Raw genomic sequence first — 26028 nt, 5'->3', positions numbered from 1 at the left:
TCAGCATGATTTAAAGTCATGGTAGACTCCACCAATGCAATCTGCCTAAGTTGGATTTTACTTCTATACAGCAAGTGACAGACTACCTTTCGAGTTAGTCATGGCATTATTTTCTTCCAGTTCATAAGGCTTAAGATTTTCTTTCACAGAAAATAAATATAACTTAATACCAGTAATATAACTGGTATTGTCAATGACTTCTTTATCACAGACTCCTGTATGACGTAGTGAAGGAGAAATGGGAGACTCTAACTCAGGCAACTCACAAGTCAGGTTGTGCCAGGTTTTTTTTTTGCTGTTGTTTTTGTGTGTATGTGTATGTGTGTGTGTGTGTGTGTGTGTGTGTGTCACAACACTTAAGTAACTTCAGATGCTTTGAATCCCTCTGCCAGATTTGGTGGGTCTTTACTGTTCATTTTCCTAATCATTTTAAAATGTTTTTCTTGTATCGGCTGTTCTGCATGTGTGTTCTGGAGGAGCCGGGTGGGACCCACTCAGTTTAAATCATTCTTTCCAAATTGTTTGGGCTCTCTTTAGTGCACTAAATTGAACTGCTGTTGACAGTTGATGACAACAAAGGGTGCAGCTGAGCTAGAGCAGGGTATGTCTCTTGTTACAAGTGTAGACAAAGGAAATCATATTTGGCTGCACCCATTTGTCAGCAATGATTTAGTTTTGCAATGTAGATGAAGCTTTGACCATTGGTAAGGAGTAAAAATGAAAGAGAATATGAAGTGTATTGTGAAAAGCAGAACGTGTGCATAAGCTATACAGTAAATTCTTTTATTCTCACTTCAGTAGTCAATATTTCCCTTTTTTCTCTTTAATATGGAAAGTATCAGTGGTTTTCTTTGTTCTGATAACAGGCATCTAGTGTACAGTGCTTTTAACTTTCCTACAAAATGTTGGTATGCTTCAGTCCCTGATTCCTACCATTTGTCTGAGGTCTGTTCAGTTTTCAAACTTTGACTATATTCAGTGTAGTAATACCCCTACTGTATAGTATGCCACAGTCATACTAGTTACAACCAGGACCTATTTAGTTTTTCATTGATAATATGTTCCAGTGCAAGTACCTTTTGCTCTTTGTGTGTCCAGAAAAAAGTTTCCTGGTTTCTGGAAAAACTCAGAAGTATTGTTGCAAATTTATTGTCCCTCGATAACTCATAATTCACTGCAGTGGTTTGTAAATTCAGCACACAATTTAAATTAAAATGGTGCTTAATTGAAACTAATCTAAGGACAACAAAAACCTGGCATGCCAGTAGTTATTGCAGATCTAAGTAGACCCATGTGCGTGTTTCCTTCCTTTGGGAACCAGAACAGCCTAGCTTTGCTCTCCATCCCATTTCCCAGTTTAGTCAGTTAGCAGTATGTTGGCTGGAGCCTTACTTGCTCCTAAACATGGAACCTGTATGCTTTCCAGGCTGCTTTGAATATTCATTCTCAAAAAGAATTGTATTTACCCAAGTACTTCCTTGGGGAAAGAATTGCGAAGACATGGCTGAAGGTAGTTGACTCAACTGCCCGTATTCAGCAGTTGCACTTGTACCTGAGAAGGTTTCAGAAGGGTTTGTTTTTATCACAATAGGCTTTGTCTTTGTTGCCAAAAAATAAAAAATAAATAAAAAAAGAACGCTTGCATTTTAGGGAAAAATAACTAATATGCATTAAATATTATGCTTCATATTAATTTTTGGCAGCTGACTCACCATCTGTTGCAATACTGCCTTAATTCCAGTACCACTGAGGGATTCCTTCTATTTTTTTCCCCTTATCAGTTTGAAAAACAACACAAAAGTGATTTGGGATTTATGTATGTGTCAATCCAGGGTTATGGCGCCTGACAACATTCAACAATTTTAAAGAAAAAAAAAGCTTGTGTGTAGCATTTTCTGGGTAGTGTATCTACTCTTTGGTATTATGTAGGATGCCCATTCCTAGCTTGTTGGATTAATCACCACATTATTGACTTCTGGGGACATACTGTTCAGATGGGTCTGGAAACAGGATCTGGTTTGTCTACTGGTGGAATATATTGCACCCACGTGAGTTTGTTATGCATACACTAAGAAAAACGTGTTTTCAAAAGATGATAGGTTTATAAAACACTAAGAAAAGGCAGTTATAGCTAGTTAACAGGTAAAACTGATCTTTTCGTCACCTTGGGTGGGGGTTTTACCGCAGTGTGCTGCATGATGGGGACGAGCTGATTCACCTCACGTAGGATGTGATACTTCAGGCTAAAAATTACAGGGGTGAACCATGCCTTGTTTTTAAATAAAATACCTTTGTCATTTCTTACTAGACTTCCAGTACTGACAAAGGGGAAACGCTGCTCAAAGTATTCTGTATACCCGTAAAGGCAAATATAGTTCCTAGATAAATTGTGCATAAAATGTATTTGAAAGTGGATTGCTAGGAGAGTTGCTTTGCTTTGCCCGAAGACCAAATATTGATGCAGTGTATCTGTAGCTTTTATTGCCATAGGAATGTCAGACTGATAATAATTCTGAAAACAAAACTTGTTACAATACAAAATGAAATTTAAGATATTTCATTCTAGGCTGACAGACACCCACTGAAAAATTAACACATTTTCCAATAATAAACATTCCTTTTACATTCTTAACATATGTGATGGTGGAGTAGTTAAACAACTTGTGTTAGAGCCTAGGCATTAATAACAGTAAGTGGTTTGCCATGGAAAAAATTACAGTGTATAACTTGTTTTATATGCGTAAATTCCTGTATGGTGATGGCTCTGTATTTTGAACAAATATTCCAGAATGTGCATCAATTAATTTTTTTTTCTTTACCAGCTTACTGCAAAAATAATTCTAATGGGCTTCTGTGGGTATGTAGTCATGATGTCCAAAAATCCATCCGTTAAAATTTGGTAAGAAAATAACTTTTGAAGCCACACATACACGACATCATGTCTCCCAATACATTTCAACCGTTGAAAGTATGGGATAGGCATTAAATCGTTATTTTTTATAAGCAACAAATCTAGTGCCTTTGTAAGACCAAGAAGAAGATAAAGACTTTTAAACACAAGCATTACATACAAGCACATTTTAGCTTATCCCATATATTTAAGACTCATAAATTGTGCTTCAGCCATCCATGTCACCATCTGTGTGAAGTAAAACATGCCCAGCAATTTGGGGATTCAGGAATTTCAGTTTATTTTTCATGAATGCCTTGTGGCTTTTTGACCTTCATGGCAAGTAAATTGTTTCTGTGACACTGAGCGTTTCTCTTATCAAAGCGACCTGTCATCTCCTGGAAAAACTGTGCTGGGGAACGTGGCCTGCAGAGGTCATTGGCATTGTTTTGTTCCATCCCGAGGGAAGCATGGATCTACCATGGGCAGGGCCCTCGGCTTTGAACTCTCCTCATTACAGAGGTGAGAGGGATGGCAGGGTTAGGGGGAGCTTGTCAAGGTTTGACATTCCCTAGTGGGAACTAGAGGACGAGCTATGCTGAAGGTGGTGATAAAGGGAAAAGCTCTCTAAGCGCAGGGAGCAGTCCCACCACCAGGACCAAAGGAGTGCTGGGCCAGTCGCCTCGGCAGGACACCGCGTGGCAGGTGACAAGGTCGCTGCAGCACAGGATCCCGTTAACTGCAGCAGCAACCAGACGGGGACGTGTGATGCACCTTGCGCTTCTTAGCAGAGGTGCCCTCTCTGAGCAGGAAGATGCAGACTGTGCGGGATTCCTTCAGTGTTCCATCCCAACGGACTAGTGTTCCTTCAGAGAATGGACCCCAACATAGGGTCAGTTTTGTGGAGGTAGCGTTTGTTTGTAAAACCTGTTTGCAGTAGGCATGCCTCAAGAATGACACACCTTCTCACTAAACTGAATTGCTCCAACAAAATATGAATGATCTCAGCAAGTCCAAAGCCTTTTTTCAGCTTGAGGCCTTTGCCTCAAGGTCGGTGTGCTCATGTGGATCAGACCACTATTTACCTTTCATCCCATTAAAGGGAAGGGCTCAGAGGACTGAAAGCAAGCCAGTTAAATGAAGCCTGGCAAAAGTGAAAATGGAGATGTGTTTACTCTCGATGCAACATATAAAGACTTCCTAGATCTTTAAAAAAATTAAAAAAAAAAAAAATTTTAAAAAAGCAGTTTTGACTTTCAAGCAAAACTGAGCCTTTTGGTTCACAGATTTAAATTAGTAGTGGCCAAAATCCAGGGAAAAAGCTTGAGAAGTCCTTGGGATATAATGTTCCTGAAGTTTCCTGGTTGAAATGCCACTCGTATTTTCAGGGGATTTAATGCCATACTGCCATGCTTTTTATAAGAGCTGTGCTAGGGAACACAGTGTTCTGTGAAGAAACCAGTACATTAAATATATTCTTTGGCATCTAGGAATTTTGAGATTGAAGACTGTGGCCATCTATTAGGCTCTTTATTTCTTCCTTCATCTGTGATGAAGTGTTACTTATAAAGACTGGAATTTTAACTGAACACGCACCATCATGCAGAAATAAATGTGCAGTGTTATGCTAGAAACTACCTTCGTGTCCTTTAGCTGATCTTGCTTTTCTTTCTCCAGCCTAATGTGCTAGTAGCTAGAATTCTCACGTGGTGGGGTGATGTCTTAACCAGCAAGCGTCAAAATGGGAAGCTGCTTTTGAAAAATCTTCACAATTATTATTTTAATAAATGGAATTAATATTTTTCTGCGTATGCTGTAGGCAGATGGCCAGTGCTGCGTTATACATGAACTCTATGAAGTGATCCAGCAGTTAATAAGGAAGAAGAAAGATTGCTTGCACTTGTGATGTTGAAATCTGTTGCATTAACATACATGGCTTCATTTGCTTCATATAAAAGACCAGTCCCTCGTTCCCAGAATGTGCGTGTGAAATCAGTTCTGTCATGTTCCTTTCTCCTGTGCTTTGCTTTCTTATGGCTGTTTGGGAAAAGATCTGAGTAGGAATCCTTTCCACCACCTCATTTCCAAGAAAGAGTAGAAAATTCAACTTAATCAAGCATCTTGCAGTCAGAAAGGTTTGCATTACTATAGAACTTCAGTGCTTAAGAGACTGGCACTGAAGATCAGAAGTCTAGCATGCTAAGCCTCATATTAACACTTTCATATTATTAGTGCATGGAGTTTAGGATTATCAGGTACCTCAAGGAATAGAATTCAGATTCTTCTCACAGCTTGTTTAAACTAGGAAATTGGGTTTCTTATACTAGCCTTGTTTCCCCAGATAGAAGAACAAAACAAAACATCGCAGAGCTTCAAAGAGGAATAAGAAGTATTAAAGTCCATTCCAGAGTTAGCGGACTTGATACTGAACTTGTGCATGGAACACATTTAAGACAGGAGGAATGCAAATCTCTGCCTGGGGTGTATCACACAAGGTATTGCCATGAGAAAAGGGAGTGTATGGATGGGATTGCACAAGGCCATGAGACAATCTCATCTGACAGTGTGAGGCAGTCATTGTGTTCAAGGAAGGAGAGTTCATGAATACAACATGAGGGCTATAAGGATGCCTGGGGACTGGAGAAGCCCTGGGAAGAAACTAGAGAAGCTTTGCTCAGTTGGCCTAGTGAAGGCCAAAAATAGTATGATTTCTCTTTCTAATTAAGTCTGGAGTTACCACAGGTTGAAGATGCTCTTCTCCCTCCCTACTGGATACAGGAAGAGTCCCTTTACAGACTTTCATTTTTAATGATTACCTCCTGTTTGAATGTTGAATCGAAGTTTTCTGGGTGTCAACTCTACCCTTAGGTGAGAATTGTTTTTTTTGTTTGTTTATTTGTTTGTTTTTTTCTGGAATGTTAGCTAAAAAGCTGTTCAGCAGTTTGATATTCATTTTAGATATGTTAGCCAGTATTATTTGCAAATATTTGGAGTTGTACTGATGACTTAAAGATGCTATGTAGTAGGTTAGGGGAGCGGGGTTGACCTTGTGTGGGCAGCTCTATAATTAGCATTCTGATAACAATCAGATGTGATCTGCAGAGATGACTTCATGTTGAAAATATTACACAGCTTTAGCGCAAGTAATCTGTCCATCTTGCTTTATATGAAGGGTGGGATTTCCTTAGTGCTTGTTTGCCATTGGGGCATGAATGTTTCTGTATGAGAACACTATTATTTCAACACTACTCTAGAGATAAGAAACAGCATTTATTAGTAATTAATTCTCATGGGTGTTGTTCTTGACTGCATGTGTCATCTACTTTGGAAGCCTGTGTGAAATGCTGAATCATAGTATTGTAGAACACCCTGTAATCAAGTGTATTGAACTGTGCCGAACTGTGGCATAGTGGACAAGAAATGAGGTTTGTACACCAAAGAAGAAGTGATCTATTTGAGGAACAATTGCCATGACTAGCAAATTATCCAAAAAAATGAAATTCCAAATCAGATGAATTTCAGTTGAATTTCAGCTCAGGTATTTGTACAACAAATCAGCATAGCAGCAGTACCTGACGAGGAATTCTAGAGCTTTTAAGGTCAGGATGGATTCTTGGGTCATAACCTTTTCTTTTGCTTAATCCAATCCATAGAATTTAATTTTTGATTATGCCTCAGGCAAGCAACATGTGAACTGGAGATGAACCTTTTCAACTAAAAGTTCTCCCATCCTGTAAATTTTCAAATGCCTTCTCACTTTCGATTAGATTTGTTCTAGAGATTATCTGTAGACATGAACAAGGAGAAATACTCAGCCTTTCCTGAAACTTGAGGCCTAATACAATAAAAATGGATACTCAGAATGGATTCCAGTTACCAGTGAACAGTTGTTGAACTTTTGTCTGAACCACTGATCCGTTGAGATGGTATACAGTCGTTATCATGTTTTGAACACTAGTTTATAGCCTCAGAAGAGCTGGTTGTGGACATAACTCACAGTGCTCAAGAGTTGCTTGAGGCTTTTCTGAAGCCAAGGACTTACTGCCAAATGCTGTGACCTCCAGAAAAGTGCTGCAACACCTGAGCTTTAGCACTGGGGAAATACGATGGTCAGTCTTAAAAGTAACTCTTCTGGGAATGAATGAGTAGATATTCCCCTTCTCAGCATCATTGGGGTGTTGCTTGCTCATTTTATGTTCAGTTTGAACATGAAAGAGCTGATTTAGAGCTTCAAAAACATCTTTCAAAAATCTTTCAGATTCTCAATGCCTAACACTGTTAAAGCTGACAGACGTTTGAGTTTTCCCAGTGAGAAGGAGTTGATTTGGACATTTCATGTGAGAGCTGTGGCTGTCAGGAGAAGAGCAAAAGCTTCATCTGGACTGTCAGATGTCCAGAAATCCCTGATTCCTGACTGCTGGGCTTGTGCCCATGCATATCTCACGCTTCACCCTTCTTGCATGTATAGAGGCCATCTGCACAGCACATGGGAGGTAGGTCTGATGCTACCAGATGCATTGCCTTTCTGTGCAAGTGCAGCACGTGCTGGTGCTTGAACCCATCTTTGTCTTCAAGAGAGAGGCCTAGATAATCTCTTTACTACTTCACAAACTGCAGAAAATGGTTAAAACTCAGCTCCACTGCATTCTCTGAGAACAGAACTGAGAGCTTTTTCTTAGTGTTGTCTAGAGGAGGACACTACTTGTCTGCTAGTGTAGTATTTAATGCTGACTAAAGCAAAGTGAGGTGCTAGCAAAGGCTAGCATCCCCTTTTGGAAAATTTGTAAAGACCTTCTAAGTACATACAGAAAAAGAAGAGCTACAGCTATTGGGTCCCAAGTGTGAAGCTGTGAATAATACCATTAGGTCAGATAGCTTGCAAATTTAATGGTGTCAGCTGTACTTCAGATGGCACTTTTTTACTCTACAATGACAACAGTTGTGTTTTTGGAGAAACATCTAATTAATGATACTGGTATTCTTTAATATCAAAGCTTATTCTTGGTAGGAAAAACAACTTGCTTAAAACTAATCATTCTGACATGTTGAAAATACAGAACTGAGATTTATAATAAAATAAAACCCTAAGGGTAAAAAACATTTGCAAGCACTATTGTTCTTATAATATTCAAGCTCTGGCAATCTCTTGGGTGAGTAATATGGCAGCAGTATAAAATGAGTAAATGAGGGAACTGAAGGCCATGTTTTGTAGCGGAATTATTAAGCTGCCTGAAATAAGAGTTATGCAAATTATCATTTAAGCAACAAATCAGTCTGTAACATACATTTTTCTTCCTGCAGGAACAGCTAATTAAAGACAGGCATAGGATGTTCCAATTCCTTTCTGTGGAGTTGTGCTCCACAAAAGAGGAGTTTTGTGAGGACATTGAACACAGAAGTTCATTTATCTTATATATTGTCTGGGCAGGTTTTTTGTTTGTTTCATTGTTTCTTTGTCATTTAGGAGAGGTATGGGAGCATTTCTAACGTTTTTGAACATAACATTTTGGTCTTGATAAAATTCTCCTAGCTTAGGGAGTTCCAAGTTTCATCAAATCGTTTTTTTCTCTTTGAGATCAGAACCACCCCCCTTTAATTTCCACGTAGGAATAAATGAGCAGCAGTGCAGATCCTGAATGCCTCAGAACTGTATTTTTGAGTGTCCTTTTAATGAACAACCTTATGTAGGTTTAAGGTAGCACTGCTAGGTTGTGCATACTGACGCATCTTTGTGTACGACTTATTTTTCAGAGATGACTTTTTAGATGAATGTAGATTATTATGTGAAAGCAGCAATTGAAAGCTCTTTAAAAAAAAAAAAAAAGTGTTCTTACTCGTTAAAGTCAACAAGTTAAAAATTACCATAACCTTTCAGGGTGACATTTCAGAAAACATATTGATAAAATCAACATGTTTTTTTTTCCCCACAAGAATTATGTATTTAAAAGCATCAGTCACTCTGGAATCCCTCTCTGCTAGGTCTTCCCACCACCGTGAAGAGAAGACTGCAAAAGGGCTGTAAATGTCGTGAGGTTCTGGTGTATTGTGTATTGTGCTACTAGCAGCCTACTCTTCTTGCGTCTCCAGTCATATCTGAATTTAGAGGACTATCACTGAAATATATTCCCTTCATTTTTATGAACTGTTTTGTCTTCATGAGTCTGTTTCTTCCATTAGGTTTAAATTTCCCTCATCACAGACCGAGCTGTTACTCAAGAACAGTAAATAAAAGGGTATTGAGTTGATACTTGGCATCTGCATTGTTTTCATCCGGCAGTGACGTGCTTAGCCACCAGTGTGAGAAGGAAGAATAACATGGACATATAGCAGTGGTAGAGAATAGCCACAGAGAGAGATAAGTAAGTAAAACCCCTCCTCTCCTCCAGCTCTACTGGAAGGGTGCCTGTCTGAAGACATAGAAGAGCTGATGATCTGTGCTTGTGAGACTGAAGAGTTGGTTTAGCAAGTTGATCTGACACAAAACCAAACCGCTGGTTCAAAGAGAAGCCCGAGGTGATCAAACTTCTCCTGTTTTCCCCCTTCTCCCTTCAGGCTTACTTGCAGAACTGGGCCTCATTAGTGATGATACAACTCCTGTGAAGGAGGGGGTGGGACTGGTGCTTTGCAGCCTGAGGCTGCACTGGATTTTGTTTAATGAGAAATTGTGCCCTGAGTTTAACTTGCTTGTATTTTTGTTTAGCTCTTTTGAGAGAGAAGGATCATAAGTTAGACAGTGTTGAGGGTTTTTTTTGTAAAGAGTGTCCAGCAGAAGGGGACTGGGATATGAGATGTATCCAAGCCGGGGAGTTGGATATAGCATCTGCAGCACCCAGATGGCTGACGGTTGTCAGCTTTGCTGTCTGTCTGCTCCCTCTGTGAATGGGCTTTGCTTTTTTAACGTGCTTGGAAGTCTCCTTGCTCATTACTGCTGGGCGCGAGGTAGGTATTGTTTTGGTCGTAGCTTTAGGACTTTTTTTAGCAACAGTTAGTGATAGCAGTCATAACTTCAGTTTGGGGGCCTGCCAGTTGGCAGGGGGATGCTGGTTGCTCTAAGGCAGAGGCAGCTTGAGTTGGAGCCGCCAGGGAGCTGCGGGCTGCGGAGGTCAGCACGCCGGGCAGTGACAAATGTATCCTGTCCAATAACGCAATATGCAGGAAAAGGCGTACATAAAGGTGGAAAAGCTAATTTCCAGAATGAACCTTCTGATTCTTTTGAATTCTGAATTCTTTTCAATTCTTGGAGGCAACCCAAGGCCTCCCAGAATAGTTAGATCTTGATGTCAGAGGTGCAGCTGTATGCTAACGTGTAGCTACAGTAGCTCTAAGGGACCACGTATGGATTTAGTTGTAGAAGATCTTTTGAAGTAAGTGGATTTCTGTGGCTGTGCTGGCTGGGTCCTGGTGTATTTGTCAACATTTCCAAAACTTAGTGTTAGAACCAATTAAAATGGTTGCTCTTCATTCTCTAACTTGACTGCGATCCCTGCAGTGTTCCCACTGAGTAACTCCTTAGCAGTTGTTTACAGCAGTGACAAATTACAAAGGAAACAAAAGGAACATTTTCGTATGGGATTAGGTAATCCTAGCATGTGGCAAGTAAAAGTTAAACACAAATTATAGTTGTTTACCTGGCTGTGAAGCAGAGGAATGGCACTCATGAGAACTACTTGTGACTGATGCTGAAGGGAAGGTTGTGGGATCCTTGGCTGGGAGTGTCTATTTTCTACCCTGGCAAAGTTGCTGCCCACTAAGTTTATTGCTTACCAGTGTGTGGGATAAGTGGGAGAAATGGAGGATGTTCCCGTCATCAGGAAGTCAACACGATCTATTGTGCTAACTTTGCATGACATTATCAAAGAGAAAGGTGGGGTGGGGTGGGGGGGAGCCATTCATTGAGCCCATTTGTTTTCAGCCAGTACAGAAAGAGGAGCTCTCTTCAGTTTTAAGTGCACAGACTGAGAAGTATTTTCACACCAGCGCATCATGACTAATACTCCATGCAGTCATGTTCCTGCCTGTCACTTTCAGATGTGGTTGTTGTGCAGCTGCAGGAAGGAGTTCATTTAAACCCAGCCAGGCACCTGACAACGTGTGAGGGGAAAGGCTACTTGTGTTAGGAGCATTGTTCTAGCAAATGAACTTTCTGGAGTAAGGATTGCACCCTAATTGCTGTTTTTTTGAGTGGCAGCCATAGGGGATGGGAGCTATCAGCAAATTATTAGGACAGAGGAACACAGTACAAATGGAAGTGTAGGTGAGCTCTTGAAGTCTGTTACTGAGTGGAGATGGAGAGAGCAAAACATCTTTGTGCCTTACAGGCATTTCGAGGAGGGAATGGAGAAGCTGGGAATGACAAGGCATCCTCTTATGATAAGTATTTTTTCTTAGTGATGTCAGCAATGACAGTGCCTCTCTAGAAGCTCAATTCCAAGTTCAAGGAACCTGTGTTTGTGCTTGCAAGTACCACTTACAGTTCTGAACCTGGGAAAAATGTGTCTAGCTGCTACTTTAAATTATTGACACAAATTGTTGAACTAACAAGAGGTGGCCCCTGTTTCCCAAAGCTCAGGATACTTGCACGTCTGTGGCAGAGGTAATAAAAACCATGCTAGGTAAGAGGTATACATAGGGCATTGGTTTGTTTTCAGCATGGTCTCTTGAAAAGAGTTGGGCAGTGTCCAGTACTGACCTCAGTCTTTTATGGGCTAAATTAATGTCTTTATTCTGCTCAGCAGTGTGGGCCAAGAAGAATTCTAAAATAAATGCAAGAATTTGTTGTGTGCAAGTTGTCTGAAAGTACCCTCAATTGTTTTTGTGTTTCATCAGTATGTTACAAACAGGGCTGTGTAATGCGGTCTCCCGAGGCCTCACTGGTTGAGAATGTGAATGGTGTAGTGGGAGAGGCTGCGGTGGAGGCCGCTTAATGGGGTAATATCCATCTTGCAGTGGTGTTGGAAGTAATTATAAATCTGTTTTTGTTTGAAGAAAGAGCCCAGTAGATGTCATTTCAAGTTTAAAATGTGAGGCTTAGGCATAAATTACTGCCTCACTGCTAGTGGTCTGTGGAAGAGTCAAGGGCTTAGAATTTGGGTCTGTTAGCTTCTATTGCAGGGAGTCACTGGCTGTACAAACAAAGTACATCATGCTAGGTGCTGAGTTTTAACTAGTCCTTTTTGGTGACGCTGTACTCCTCACAGAAAATTTGACAAACTTCTATCTTTTTCAGTGTTGGAGGGGGAAAAAAATCTCGTCATCTGTTCTGAGGTTGACAAGTCCAAGGTTTGCTGCTTTACAGGAGGAATTATTTTTGGAGAGAAGTGGAATGTGCATTGGGAGCTCTCACCCCTCTCCTGAGAACATGCTTTTTTCCTTGTGGCCAGGCTGGGCAGAGTCTCTCACTTTGAGGATTAGGACTGGGACCTCATCTGCTGGACTCTGCCCTTCTGTGTTTGTTGCCTTGCTTTTTCACACACTTCAGGTCCAGCCTTTTTTGCAACCGCCCTGGTGTGGCAGGAAGCTGAAAGCAAGCAGAGTGGAAGCAGTGGCTCAGGTAAATGCTTGCAGATGGCTCTAGGGCAGTAGAAAAGCTGCTGGCTCTGAAGCATCTTGCTGGGCTTCCCGGAGAAGCATCTTGCTGGGCCTGGGATGGCCAAGAAGACTGGGATCTGAGTGTTTATCTGGAGGGACTGTGGCAGGGCCTCGTGTATGGGCAGCAGGAGTTGGTGGGATCTCTCGGAAAGGGCCACATCTGTCTTGCCCTTGGGGACATCTTAAAAACCTGGACTGCCTCAGGCAGGACTGCCTCCTGCCTCAGCTCCCTTTCTTCAGATACTCTTTATTGCTACTGTATGGAATTACATAGGTGAGAACCAAGCATATTCTTATGCGCATTCACTGTTCATTGCAGATTCCCAAAGGACAGTTTTTAGTCTCTGTGGTGGGTAAATATGGTTGGCACTCCAAGCCCTGCAGCTCGCAGCCCAGGCTGAGCCTCAGAGAAGCAGGACTGCGTGCCAGGAGAGGTAAAAGCACAAGGTTTGGCACCAGTGGGAGCTCGCTTCCAGGGGGGAGGAGGCAGGAAGGATGTAAGTGTGTATTTAGGCCTGCCACAAGGAAAGCTGCAAAGACGCATTGGCATTTATGTGCAGGAGTTAGAACAACTTTTTTTTTTTTTCCTATTTAAAAAGACCAAGTTCAGACCAAGTAAAAATTGGCCTTTCCTCACAATTACTCAACTTCAGTCCCTCGTGTAGTGTCGCTGGCTGTGCAGTTGCCACGGCCTCCCACAGCAGACAAACTTTAGTGCTAGGCACAGGGAAGCCATAGGAAATGCTCACTTCCACCCTTTCTCTTTTTTGTGAGGCAGTTTTTTTATAGCCATTGTGAACATGTCCAAAAGTAGCAATGAGCTTGGAAGGCCTCTCCACGTTTCTTCTTCCTTTTGCTGGTCACCTTCCACATTCCCCTCTGTAGCTGGACATTGCTGGCGTTCACACAAGGAGCCTAAAAGTCAACAGATGAAAATTGCTGGAGTTGAGAGAAAGGGGGTCTTTGTTGTTCCAGAGCTTGGTAGGTGCAGGCTTTGCTTCTCGCCCAGAGCTGTGAGGCTCTGCGAGGAACCTGCCTGCAGAGGAAAACCTTGAAACCAAGGAGGTTTCTGCCCCCGTTCTCGTGCTGCTCCGTTTAATGAGGTGTGCTGACTTCTGACAGGGTGCCAGCTGGCTGCCCCTCCGCACCACTGTCTCTCATTAGGTGGGACGTTTTTAGGCGCTGGATTGAATTTACTTCCATCCCATGCAGACCTGGTGGTGGTCTGCTTTTACACACTCCAATTTACAGAGCTAGTGCCAAGCTACTAAATTATTAAGCTAGGGTTTTAATTGAAACCCCTATGTAGGTTTAAATTGTTTCCACTCTACTTGGAGTTTCCTTCTCTGCTGGTTTTTATTTTGTCCCATGCATGAAAGTGTGGAGGGAGGAATTCACGAGAAGACACAGAGGCAGAGGAAGAATTCAGCCTGTGAATGTGAGAAAGTACAGAAGAAATAAAAGGTTAATCAGTACTGTATCCAGCTCTGATGGAAGTGATAGAAAAAAAAGCTTCCTAATCCCCATGACAGTTTAGCAGAAAGCTGCGTGTTTGTTTTTAATGCTGTTTGTAACTTAGGTTTCTCAATGCAGCATTTTCTTGCCTCACTGTTTTTGTCTCGACCCCTTCCCCAGGGCTTGACAGGGATGTTTGTCAGCAAACACAGCTCCCCCGCTTTTCCCCAGGGTCGAGCCTCGCTGCTGCCAGCCGGACAGCAGAGCTCGGTCCCTAGGGCTCCCCTCTTCTTTGGGGGTGCCCCCTCCAGCTCTGCAACGCTTCCCCCAAATCCTCCCCTCGTGGCAGACTCTCCCCCATGTCCCCAAATCACTGCACGCTGGATCAGGATTACGCTCCCTGGTTAAAAGCTGCATAAGTCAGATCTGGTCAGCAGCAGTTTGGTTTTTAGTGCTGCATGGGTGCATTTGTGCCTGTGGTGAGAGGTGTCGTCGGGTTGACTCTGTTACTCAGTTCAGACGTGGTCTTGGTTGAAACTGTGCTTCCTGGCAACCCAGGAGTCCTCGGCACTGATTCCACCGTGAGCAGCGACCTCGGTCCTCAGGGGATAACAGCAGAGTCTGGAAAGCTGGTGGTGACAGGAGGCACAGGGCTAGCGCTAGTCAGCGTGTGTGCGCTCTTCCTCTTCGCTGGGCAGCCACCGTGGGTGTATGCAGAGTCCTGAGTGAGGGGAAATGTTGTGGCTCCAAGCTGCGTGCCCACAACTTGGCAATGCTAGCTGGAGGAGGCAGCACAGCGAGCAGATTTGTTGAGCGCAGCTACAGCAAGCTTAAGTAACTGAGTTTTAGGTGTTTTTTGAGGGTTTGGAATAGATCTGTTGCCTACCTCTCTGTATGAGAGGTTTTTATGTGGCATATCTCACAAAGAGTACAACAGCTTAAACAATCTGAGTTGGCTCGTGTGCGTGTGGTGCTAGCAGCTGAATCCTCCTTGTAGCTGAGGAGGATTGAAGGCTGAATGGAAAGTTAGGCTGTGAATTACAGAAGCTACCTTTGTAACTCAATGGCAGGAACAGCAGTGCAGTTCCTGTAATTGTAATAACACTCTAGCTGTGTTTTGGTACTTACCATGTTTAATTGCATGACTGATTTACCTAATGTCTCTCCTGGGGTCATTCATAACACTTTTATTTTTAGGATTCGGGGAAATTAGGGACACTAGTAATCCATTGTGGTTCTTTCTCAAGGCAGTTTTTTAGATGATGATGGTAATAACAGCAGTGGCTCAGTCGCAGAGTAACCTGGCTAAGCCAATGAAATTAGCACTGGCAAGTAATGGAGAGCTGAATGCTTGAAAATTAACAGTCTCTACTGAAAATATGCAGGTGTAGGCAGAGGCCACATTTTCCCTCATTTTGTATAACTTGCATGATGTGCTATGGTTTATTGAGAAATCCTTGGCAGCATCTGTTGGGTTTCAACCCTGTAAATAAAGAACTTTTGGATCAAATACTCAGTGTATAGGTGGCCATATGTCCTCCTCCATGGTATACAGCTATGATTTATCCCATTTCATGACAAACGGGCTGTGCACCAACAGAGATCTTTCGTACCTGGCTGGTAGCTCCAGTGGGGCATCTAACATGCTTCGTGGATGCTTTTAGGAAAGATAGTGTGCTGAAAGGCCCATGGTAACAGTTGGCTTAATGCTTCTCGCTCTGCTTGTTGTTTTTAAACAGATGGACCTCTCTGTGGAAACTCTTTATAGCTTCATGCAGGAGCGCCAGAAGAAGTATGCCAAGTATGCGGAGCAGATCCAGAAAGTCAACGAGATGTCTGCCATTCTCCGCCGTATACAGATGGGCATCGACCAGACAATCCCGCTGATGGAGAGGCTGAACAGCATGCTGCCAGAGAGCGAGAGGCTGGAGCCCTTCAGCATGAAACCTGACCGGGAGCTGAAGTCGTAGCCGATGCTGCAGGCTTTCCCTCTTCATCTTCCACACTCGAGCGTTCAGCGCAGACATGCTTCCAACACACCGGCCTGGCAGATGTTTGAAGCAGACTGCCGTGCTGCCTGACTTTCTGCCAGGGCATCGGAGGAAGAGCAGCGTCAGCTGCTGGAACTATGCAGCCAGGAATCCAGGAGCTCCCTGGTCTCGTTGTTTGGAGAAGAAAAACACCTGTTCTTTCATCTCCCTCCTTTTGCCCTGCTCTCTCCTGCACCACTACTACCACCTGTGCCGAGACATTTGTTTCGTTGCTGTAACTAGATTTGGGTTTACAGAGGAGGAGTTCTTTCATCTGTTCTTTTTACTTTCAAAATTCAAAGGGATATGGGGTGCGACAAACCCTCTAACATGCTTTCTGTGCCACTGGGGTTTAGACAATTAGATGGCTGGCAGGTATTTCTGAGATCCCCTGGCCTTGGAAATACGTATGTTTTGTAGGTGAAAGTGTGGGAGCCAGGAACTGGTTCATTAAAATCTGCCAATTATCATAATTAACATGGTTTGCATGGCAGGGTTTTGGCATGACCTTCCTTGAGGCTTCTGTTTTTATGGGCTTGCTAATTTATGAGGCTGTAAAGGAATAACTGTTCCAGATATGTATGTCTTTTATTCTTGAGCAAGCCTTAATGTTCCTCTGTCCTTGCCCTGGCAACCCCCCCATGCCCCATCTGGTGGCAGTTCGTGTCCCTGACCTCGCATGGTGATTCTGATGGACACTGGCACCTACCCGTTCACTTTGCATCCCAAAGGTGGGCATGAGGGATCTTTTTTTTTTTTTTTTTAATTGGGACTTGCCAGATATCTTGGTGCTCTTTATATCAAAGGGATGCAGTTGTTTCTTTATCTTCAAGTGTATGGAAGACTTGAAAAGTCCTTTGGGCTCTCTGCATTGGCTTAGCTGCCGTCATGCTGAGAGCTTGCATGAGCACGGTGTTTTATGACTGAAATCACACAGCCCTTTGGGATCATGCTCCATGAACTGCTCCAAAGGCAACGGGATGTTCTTGCGTTATTGCAAGCCGAGAGCCCGGCTGGACAGCAGGCAGCATGTTCATGTGGCCTGGGCACTGGGCTGGGGCTTAGGAGACTGCATGGTTGCTAAGTCTGCCACCGGTCTGCTGGCTGGCTGCAGGCACCTGTCTGAGCTTCGGTTTCTGTCTATATAAAAGGGGGATGTTTTACACACTGCCGTGAAATATAGATCTAGAAATGGTGTTTGAACAACATGTGTTGCTATTGCGTGCCAGCTCTCATCCCAGCAGAGAGAGTGTGAAACCAAAAGTGAAGATCCCTGGGCTTGCTGGGTCAGGGGTAGGTTCGTGTTTGTTACGTACATCCCAGAATGCTGATGTGGGCAAGGAGGCTGGAGCGTGCCTGTGAACCCAAATGGTTGTTGTACTTCAGGAGCACAGTCCCAGCGGTGAGGACAGCTGTCTGAGTCCCTCTGACAACCCATCTGCCAGTTCAGCAGCAGGAGGCTAGGTGACTTGCCAAAGCCAGCTTGCTAGAATACCTCTTAGTACTTGAGAGTACTTAATTAGCAAAAGATTGTCTCTAAGCATTTGGGAATAAGAGCATCGTTGCTTTTTTTTTAATATAGTATTAATGGCTGCCTGGTAGAAGGAAGCAACAAGCTGTTCTTTTTTGTTGCATGACCAAAGGCCATGGAGTGAATCTGTGTAATGCATACTGCAGCCAGCTTGGATCTGCGTTTGAAAGGTAGCAGTGACTGGGCTCTAAGGCCACTGAGCATTGTCTGAGAACAGAGTCCTGTAGCAAGGAAGCCCTCTGGAATGATACCCTGGGAAGAGCAATTGACTACTTCAGACACAGCAAAGAACAAAGCAGGACATTTTCTAGGAAAGGCGGCAGAGTGAGCTTACTTCATTACCTCTTCCACCCCACATCTGGTACATACGTGTGTACATATAGGTGTGTACTCTTGCACAGGATATAGCATTGTGCAGATCAGACTCCCACCCATGCTCATGTCTCTTGCAGCATTTTTTACACTTGGTTTGTAAAAAGTTTTGATGCATACATGAGACAGAGCAACCCATGAAAACCCGCTTTTCATGACTATGCCACGAGGATTCTTACTGTCCATCATGGAAGAGTTCTTTGCCTCCTGCCATCAGACACGCTACAATATTCAGCAACTTTAAATAGATGCTGCAGGCATTTTTGTCCTCTCCCAAATCACACTGTCTGGAAGTTCAGAATGCGCAACATTCAGCCGCCTGTCTCTGTCAAATGCAATAATAGATATCCCACACCCTGGAGTGCTGGAAGCTCAGACCAGTGGGAAGATCCTCATACTGGGTCTCCGAGCAGGGGCCAGGCTGCAGATGCTCTCTCCTGTAAAGCTCTAGACGTTTGTCCTCACACTATTAAGTACCAGATCAAAGCATTGTCCTTGCAGTGCTAATGAGGGCAAGCAAGTAGTACTCCTATCTGAAACCTGTGAGAGCATGGGCTGCAGGTCAGTTTCTTATTTGCTATAAAACACCTAGGTATTGGGCTGATAATGGGAGATACTGCCTTTTAAGCTTCTGGATATGCTGCTGGGTCTCCCAGCTAGAGCTTTCTGAGCAGAAAGGGTAAGTTGCAAAAGATGTAATGGCTTAAATAGAAAGAAATCAGAGCTGATATGTGAAGTCCAACCTCTTCCAAAGAACGCAGGTCGATTCCTTCCATTCAACAGGTGATAGTCTTATATATGTCCCGTAAAGTACCATGCACCCTCTAACTGTTCTCAAATGATGGGTTATAGTTTTATTTAAAACATTGTCACTAGCTCTGTTAACTGTAAGTCTTTGGACCTCTTTCCAAGAAGTCATTTCCTGCCACATGTTCTTGAGCTGCTGTTTCTGTTGCTTGTCTGCTCCTCGCTTGCTTTGCTCTGTGTCCTGCTTTCAGATTCATCTCGAAGGCAGGTGATGCTCAAGGTGAGACCGATGCTTTATTTCATTACACACTGTTCAGCCGGAGATTCGAGATGTGATTGGAATTGCCTTTCTATTTAGGAGTTCCCTTTTCCAAGCCAAACACTGTTGGAGAAGGCCTCAGGTCTCCCTCATGAATGTACCAGCTATTACTTTTGCCATGAAGGATAGATTGTCAATGCTATGAACAGAGAGTCATCTGGCATGGTCAATGGGAAAGAACCACTTCTGCCCATTTCTGGTCTTTGATGTGAAATGAAGCTGATGTGTGATGTGGGGTGCAGACTAAGCTTCCTGATATGAAACCTCCTGAAAAGCTGGAGAGCAAAGTGAGTTCCTGCGGCTTTGGTTCCCTGAGGGCCTGAGCCACTCCAGTCCTTCCCTTGGTTCTGCTGTTGTCACCTACCCCTTTGCTGCCTCTGGTGCTTGTGACACCTCACCCTGGGCCAGTGGACTACACTGGCCAAAGAGGTTCGCTTTATTTTTATTGGTTTTGTAATTTAATGGATTGACAGGGTGCTAAAGTGCCAACCTATCTGCAGGTCAGTTTCTGTGAAGATCCACTGAAGGGGACAGAAGAGTGTTGTGTTTTTTTTTTTAAATATATGTATTTTAAATTAAATGTATTTAAATATATTTAAATATTTTAAAAAATATTTCCCCTCCTCTAAGCTTTTACATAGAAAGAGTAGAAATGCATTTTCACAGGCCCACTTACAGCATGAACCAGCCCCTCGCTCTTTATCAGACTGCATTCCAGCGGTTTCCATGAGGCTCTGTTGTAACTTCTCTCCGATTCCCAAGCTGCCAGTGTATTTTGATTATAAGCCTTGTGGTGAGTGCTCCTTGGTTTATGGGTTATTATCCCATTTGCAGACTTGCTCTACTTCCAACTGCGTGTGCTATATGTTCCACAGCTCCAGCATTAAAATGTTGGGTATTGCTCTTTTTCTAGTGTGTTGTTTCTCTGGACGCCTTGCTTATTCTTCATTTACACCACTTCTTGCTGTGATGGCTGCGGACACTTATGTGTGTGAGGTCATATATTAGTTTTAATGCTTTGTACATGGTTGCATTGAAGCCCCCTTGGTGCCCCGGAGGTGGCCTGCCTCAGCTGTGCTGGGGCAGCCACCTTTGTGACTGTAAGAAAACGTGTGTCCTGCAATGAAAAAATGGTTGGTTTTTTTGGACTCTGTCCTAATCCGGGTTGGCACTGATGTCCAGTTGAAATAAACAATGTGTGCAGTGGTGCCTGTGACTTGCCAGGGGTGGGGTGGGACCGTGACTGAGCTGGCTGCTACTGCTTATGTGCGTACAGCCTCGTGGTGGTGACAAGGTGGGTGACCAACTGGCCCTGGCAAAAGCTGAAGTACACACTTCAGAAAGCATCCTGTGAAGGCACTTATTGAGGTCAGAACTAGACCTTAGAGTAGAGTGAAAGAAGCCAGAGCAGGTAAGTGTTAGAAGATTAAGTGAACCTATTTTGTAGGATAACACCTAATGCCATTTAGGACTACTGTTGTGCATGGTTCATATTTTACTGTTCAATAGATGCAAGCTTTTTGTGTAACAGCTGGTAGGTACTTCATGGTTGTGGAAAGCAAGCATAAAAAGACACACAGGTTGTTAACTGTGCTGTGGCTGATAGTACAGTCTATTCTAGAGGCCAAACTTTCTGCACTTCCCTTCCTGGGATAATGCTTTTAAATTCTCTTTAAAAAGGCTTCTATTCCTTCACCTGAGATTGAAGATGCTGCTACACAAACTTGGAGGCTTGAGCTTTGCCATCTAAGGACATAGCCTTGGCATCCATGCCCTAGTGCAGGACTTAAATTTAATACACAACTACATTTGTATAAGCTATTCTATAAAGGGGCAACAACGGGCATACCTCTCCCTCAGCATTCAGGTTGTTCCCAATGCTTCAGGACTGGCAGAATCCATCAAAAGAAGTATTAATGTGATTATATTCTTCATCAAATAAGAAGTATGGGAGGCAAAAATAAAAGTATACAGTTCATCCTAGGTAATTTAAACAAGCTGAAACACTTGCTTCAGAAAGGCTAGCACAGCTGTCTTGTGAACGATCAGTTTAACCGCAGAAGAACTGGCCTGCTATTCTGTGAGATGGTATAACTATTCTCCAGCATTAGCCGTTGCAAGGTATCTGCGCAGAAGCAGCACAGAAAAGCCATTGCTGCTCTCTGAGGGAGCAGAAGAGGTAGGGTGAACAGGAGCAGGTAAGAGATTTCACAACTGTAACATGGTTGTGAAGTCAGCACTGCTTATGAGTAGCAGTCCAAAGCCACTGGTTCTGTGTCATTCACTGACAGGCATGCATCTGCAGAGAAGGATATGTACCGTAAGGACGAGACTCCTGCTAGCCCTGGCCACGGGGAAGCAGGTCCTCCTGCAGCCAGGTAACGCATGCACCACAGCCAGAGGCACAGAGGCTCCTTCCTCAACCGTTCTATATAAACAGGTACCATTTCTGATTTTATTTCATCATAACATACAGGTAATGCTCATGACACAACAAGATGAGAAACTCACATCTCTCTGAACCATTTAAACAGCTTCCATACACCAAAAAACATTATATTCATATTGAACATGTACACGTTTCCCCCCCCCCACATCCTCCACTTTGCTCTCCAAACCTCAAAACCATTTCCAGCATTGTTCAGGTATAGGACACCATTTCAGAAATGAGACAGGGCACCACCCTGCACAGGATATGAATTTAAGGCTTCCTCCTACAGGAAGCTGTCCCCTAACATGAGCCTACAGCTTTGATTCAGTTGGTGACTATAGCTTATTGGAAATCACGAGGAGCCAGACGACCAAATTTCAGTTCCTCAGAAGGAGATTAACCAAACAAAACCCCAACCGTACCTACTTGTGTGTATAACGAGACAGGGGAGAACACACGTGTGAGTGAGCACAAGACCCAGGAAAACTATCTTTCTGCCTGCGGGGATTTATTTGTGTTTACCCCTGTTAACTGGTTTAAATCAAATAAGACACAGGCCCTTACTGAAGTCTGGCTGAGAGGAGCACTGCTAAATGGTTTCCATGTGTGTATACACACGCATAGTTGCAATGTAATCACTTTCACTTGGTATGTAAGCACAGACAAGTGGCAGTACATTTAATGAAAAGCGAAGACCTGACATGCTTTACAGTGTGGTGTCAACCTGTCCCTTGCCCAGGCTACCCTTTCTTCCGGCATTTCACACACACATCACGAACACAGCCTCTGGGTTCAGTTACTCCTGCTGCTGCCTCTCTGTGTGTCGTTTGCACTTTTTAGGATCAAGTTAATCAATGCTGTAGTGCTATTTTAAACAGTCCACTGTAGGAAATTAAGTCACATCCTAGCCATAAAACAAAACAATGACAAAATCTTCTCCACTTTTCAATACAGTAAAACCTGAGATTTGAGTCACAAACTAGCTACACTTAAAGTAAAAAACAAAACAAAACAACAAAAACAAACAAACAAACGAAACATAACCCAAGTTGCTGACTTGAATTAGGGCTTGACAATTTTTTTTAAAAGCTGTTGGCCAGGTATAAGTATCTGTTTCATTTGATTTATAATTTTCAGCTGCCTGCACTGGACAAAACAATATAGTTCCCCGCCCCCCCCCAAACATATGCATGTGCTGAGGGGCCCTGGGGAAGACCTAGATAACGTGTGCAGCTTCCATCCATGTACAAGAGGGAAGGCTGAAGCTCTGCGTTGTGCCTCTGGACCACTCCTTGCCTACCGTAAACCTCTTACGGCAAGGTGCACACACGTAACAGTTTGCGAAGCAGCAGCCAACGCACCACAAGACTCACAAGCTGGAGGGGAAGCAGCTGGTTCACTGTCAAGAACAACACAAGGAGGGCTGTGCCTAATCTCCCATGGAACACCCCTGCTGGCAGCAGGGAGGGCACCTCCTCACGCTGGCATAGCCTCTAGGCTGGTGTAGATCAGAGAGCAGAGCACTGGCCAGCTGCAGCACAGCTAGGAGCATCTGCAGCCAAATCATGCATCAGCACGCTGGGAAACCGAGACCCTAAACTGGGACGGAAGACAAAAGCCAAAATTAAAGTTCTTTTGGATCTGCAAGCGCAGAAGGTGAGCAGGCTTTCCATTAAAGCTGTCTCTTCTCAACCCCTCTTTCTTTCACACCGCATCATGAGATGGGACTCTGGAGTTCCCTTCTGTTTTCCCTGGACAGCTGAACAGACCTCTCTTTCTTGGATGAGGTCAGCAAACATAAAACCTCGATCCTCACAGTTTGGGTGAGGATGTTGGAGAGGGTGTGGGGTGTGGAGGGGGTAGGAAAAAAAAAAACAACAAACCTGAATTGCCCCCACCGCACAAGCGATTGGAGCTGCATATGAAGAGTAGTTCCTTAACAGTACTGCTCAGTTTTGAACAAAAGCCCATCCCACCAAGGCTTACAACTAATTTTTGCTTTAAAAAACAAAACAAAACAAACAATTGAATTGGCAATTGGCAAGAGGAGGAATTTGTGGTATTGTACCAGCTGCTTCTCTTGCACATAGCGCTAAGGATTAACCACTCCATTATAGCTTGGAAGCAAAAGTATCCCTCTCCCAGAAGCCAGCTAAATATCAGAAAAAAAATACTGTTTATTTTATATTTCAAAAGACTGGGGGTAATGGTCATAAGTATGGTTCATTTGTCTTTCTGAAGAATTGCTAGTAAGCCAACTGAAACACTTGTGCGTAGACAGCTTTAAAAAAAAAAAAATCTAATGTGGCTTGTCATTGCTTGTTCACATTGCTTACGAACTGACTACCTGCATCTGGCAGCCATAAAGCCCTAGTTTATTTTTTATATTTTTGAGGTACTGTTTTTTTTTTCTCTGAAGCAGCTCTCTAGCAAATCACCTAAAGCCTATCCATTAGAACAATAGTTACACCACTATTTACATTTGCCTGAACTGTATTTTCAGACCAGCCTTGCTGTAACCAGTCCCTACTTCCTTTGGAATCACTCCCAGTCTCCTTTCTTACAGGAAAAACGTCTCCCTCCAGAGGTTGGCTCAGTGTCAGGGCTAAGGTGCACTGGTGAAGACTTGAGGCATGAGGAAGGGAGAATAAAACTAGCTTTGATGGGTAGAAGCATGTTTCAGTGGAACCAGAGATATGGTTCGATACCACGAGAGTTTCCTTTTTGAAAACACTGAAAGGATGTGCAACCCATTGCATGTAAATTGCTTCCTCTGTCAGGGAAAAAACTCTTTGAAATGTTCTGCCCTTCTCCAGGAAAGGGGAGGAGAAAAACCCAACAGTGCACTTGGTCTCCTCGTGCAGACGCTCACTTGTCATTTCCTCGCTGTATTAATCTAGTCACTGCGTTCACAGTGAAGCCCCACATTTCCTCCCTCCCCACCTTCTGCGTGATGTTTGTTCTTTTCAGATTTATAGGGACCTCTTAAATGCTGGGGGAGCAGCCTGGAGGGGGAAGCAAATCCGATACAGTCACGCCAGTCTGCTGCTCCTCAAGACACTTCAATGATTTCCATGCTGCCTGAAAAGCTCGACTGACTGCCCACTTTCCCCAGTTCTTCTCTGGATCTGTTGTCTGACATGATGCTTTCCCCAAACTCCATCTGGCAGCTTCTGCGCTTAAACTGCTTCTCGAAAGAGCTTTCCTCATGCCAGCTGCGCCTGGAGTCACCTCGGTCACCCTGCTTTGGCCTCCTGCGCACAGCACAGGCTTGGTCGCAGCCTGTGGGCAGCTGACTACAGCTGTAGGCAGAGTACGCAGCGCTGTTCCCATAGATGGCAGAGGCAGAGTAGAAATGCGAGGACTCAGCTGCAAAATACCAGCTGTTGGTGAGGGATGGAGCTGACGTGTGAGGAGCCAAGATGTCTGAGTGCCAGCCTTTGAGGCCCAGCCCCGCAGCAGACTTCGCCAAATGCTGCTGGCTGGTGGAGAGCCCAAACAAGAAGTTCGTTCGGTAGTTGTCTTCCACGCTCCCGCTCCGGTGGAGGGGGTACAGGAGCGACCGCTGAGTGGCGGCGCTGCTGCCGGCTCTCCCCACGTGCTGCCGTTTGCTCTGGCTGTCCAGCTGCCAGGTATTCTGGGGTTTCTTGGGAGGGCCTGCTTCCTCTTTATCAGGGCTGGCTTCGGGGGTCTGCTCTGAGACCTCCTGCACCGGGGAGAACTGACACAGCTTGCTGCTGCCCTCTAAAGCAGTCGCGTGTTTGTAGTATTCCAGGGTGTCTTCGGAAGAGGCAAAGCCCTGAACGGATGCAGTCACACAGCTGCTGCTGGCTGAGTAGGATACGGATTTGATATCCAAAGAAAAGGAGCGCTTCAGCCGGTTACTGTCTTCCACCTTATCTAGGGAGACGTGCAGTCCGTTTATGCCCTGTACCAGCGGGCTATCTTCCAGGGAGGGCAAGTGTGCGCATGACATGCTCCCGGAGTCCATGGGCTTCTGTTCCACGATCTCAGAGGTAGCGGTAATGCAGAGCTGATTAGTGGAGAGGTTGCTGTGCCCTCCTTCTGGGACCAGTACATGCTCACTGCTCTTCTCCAGGTGTAGAAGTGTCAGCTTACTGATATGTCCAGGCTGACCACTCTGGTTCTTGATCTTCTTCTCAAAGTCCAAAAGTTGGCCCAGGAAGTTGAAGTTGGGAGAAATGGTTGGCCTCTTTTCTTTCACAAATCTACAAAGAGGGGAAAAACAAAAGAATTATTTTAAGAATTTGCTGCTCAGACCTGAAATAACATTCACATCATTCTAGGGTTAACGGCCTAATCTTAACTAGTCAGGATGCTTGGATAAAGGTTCTGGCAAGCACAGGTAACATGGATGGAAAAAAGGGCAGCTTTTAAGCAAGATAATGCTGGATTCTCTCACCTCTCCTCATAGTTTACTTAAAGGCAGCTACGAATGGGAAAAAGAAAGCATTCTTTTTTACCTCTTTGTGATGGCTACAGCAAGGTTTGAGGAATTATTTTTTTTTTCCACATTGCCATTGCTACCTTGGACTGACTGAATTTAAGAGCTCCTCAAGTTTTCTGAATAGCATCAAAGCAGAAAACAGGCCACCTTTCCCACTCTTCAAGGGCAGAAATCCCATATTCTTTTCACCGTTCTCT

At 43.8% G+C, this 26028-nt stretch overlaps 2 protein-coding genes across 6 annotated transcripts in view; one reads left to right on the top strand and one right to left on the bottom strand.

Annotated features, from left to right (window-relative positions):
* BORCS5 (BLOC-1 related complex subunit 5) overlaps window positions 1-19837 on the top strand; it is a 76056-nt gene extending 56219 nt beyond the window's left edge. Inside the window, exon 4 of the mRNA XM_035551076.1 lies at window positions 15673-19837. Coding sequence (XP_035406969.1) covers window positions 15673-15903 — 231 coding nt within the window. The 3' untranslated portion in view covers window positions 15904-19837. The remainder of the gene's footprint in view (window positions 1-15672) is intronic.
* A 1523-nt stretch (window positions 19838-21360) lies between these two features.
* Window positions 21361-26028, bottom strand: part of DUSP16 (dual specificity phosphatase 16) — a 67783-nt gene continuing 63115 nt past the window's right edge. For 2 of the 5 annotated variants that reach the window (XM_035551077.2, XM_035551079.2), the window contains exon 8: window positions 21361-25592. In XM_035551077.2, the coding sequence (XP_035406970.1) occupies window positions 24416-25592 (1177 nt within the window). In that variant the 3' untranslated portion in view covers window positions 21361-24415. The remainder of the gene's footprint in view (window positions 25593-26028) is intronic. The other 3 variants (XM_035551078.2, XM_035551081.2, XM_035551082.2) reach the window with 2 other exon arrangements.

The sequence above is a fragment of the Cygnus atratus genome, chromosome 1 (genome assembly GCF_013377495.2).
Source record: "Cygnus atratus isolate AKBS03 ecotype Queensland, Australia chromosome 1, CAtr_DNAZoo_HiC_assembly, whole genome shotgun sequence".
Taxonomy (NCBI): Eukaryota; Metazoa; Chordata; class Aves; order Anseriformes; family Anatidae; genus Cygnus; species Cygnus atratus.
The sequence above is the reverse complement of the archived record's forward strand: the minus strand, read 5'-3'. Positions and strand labels throughout refer to the sequence as shown.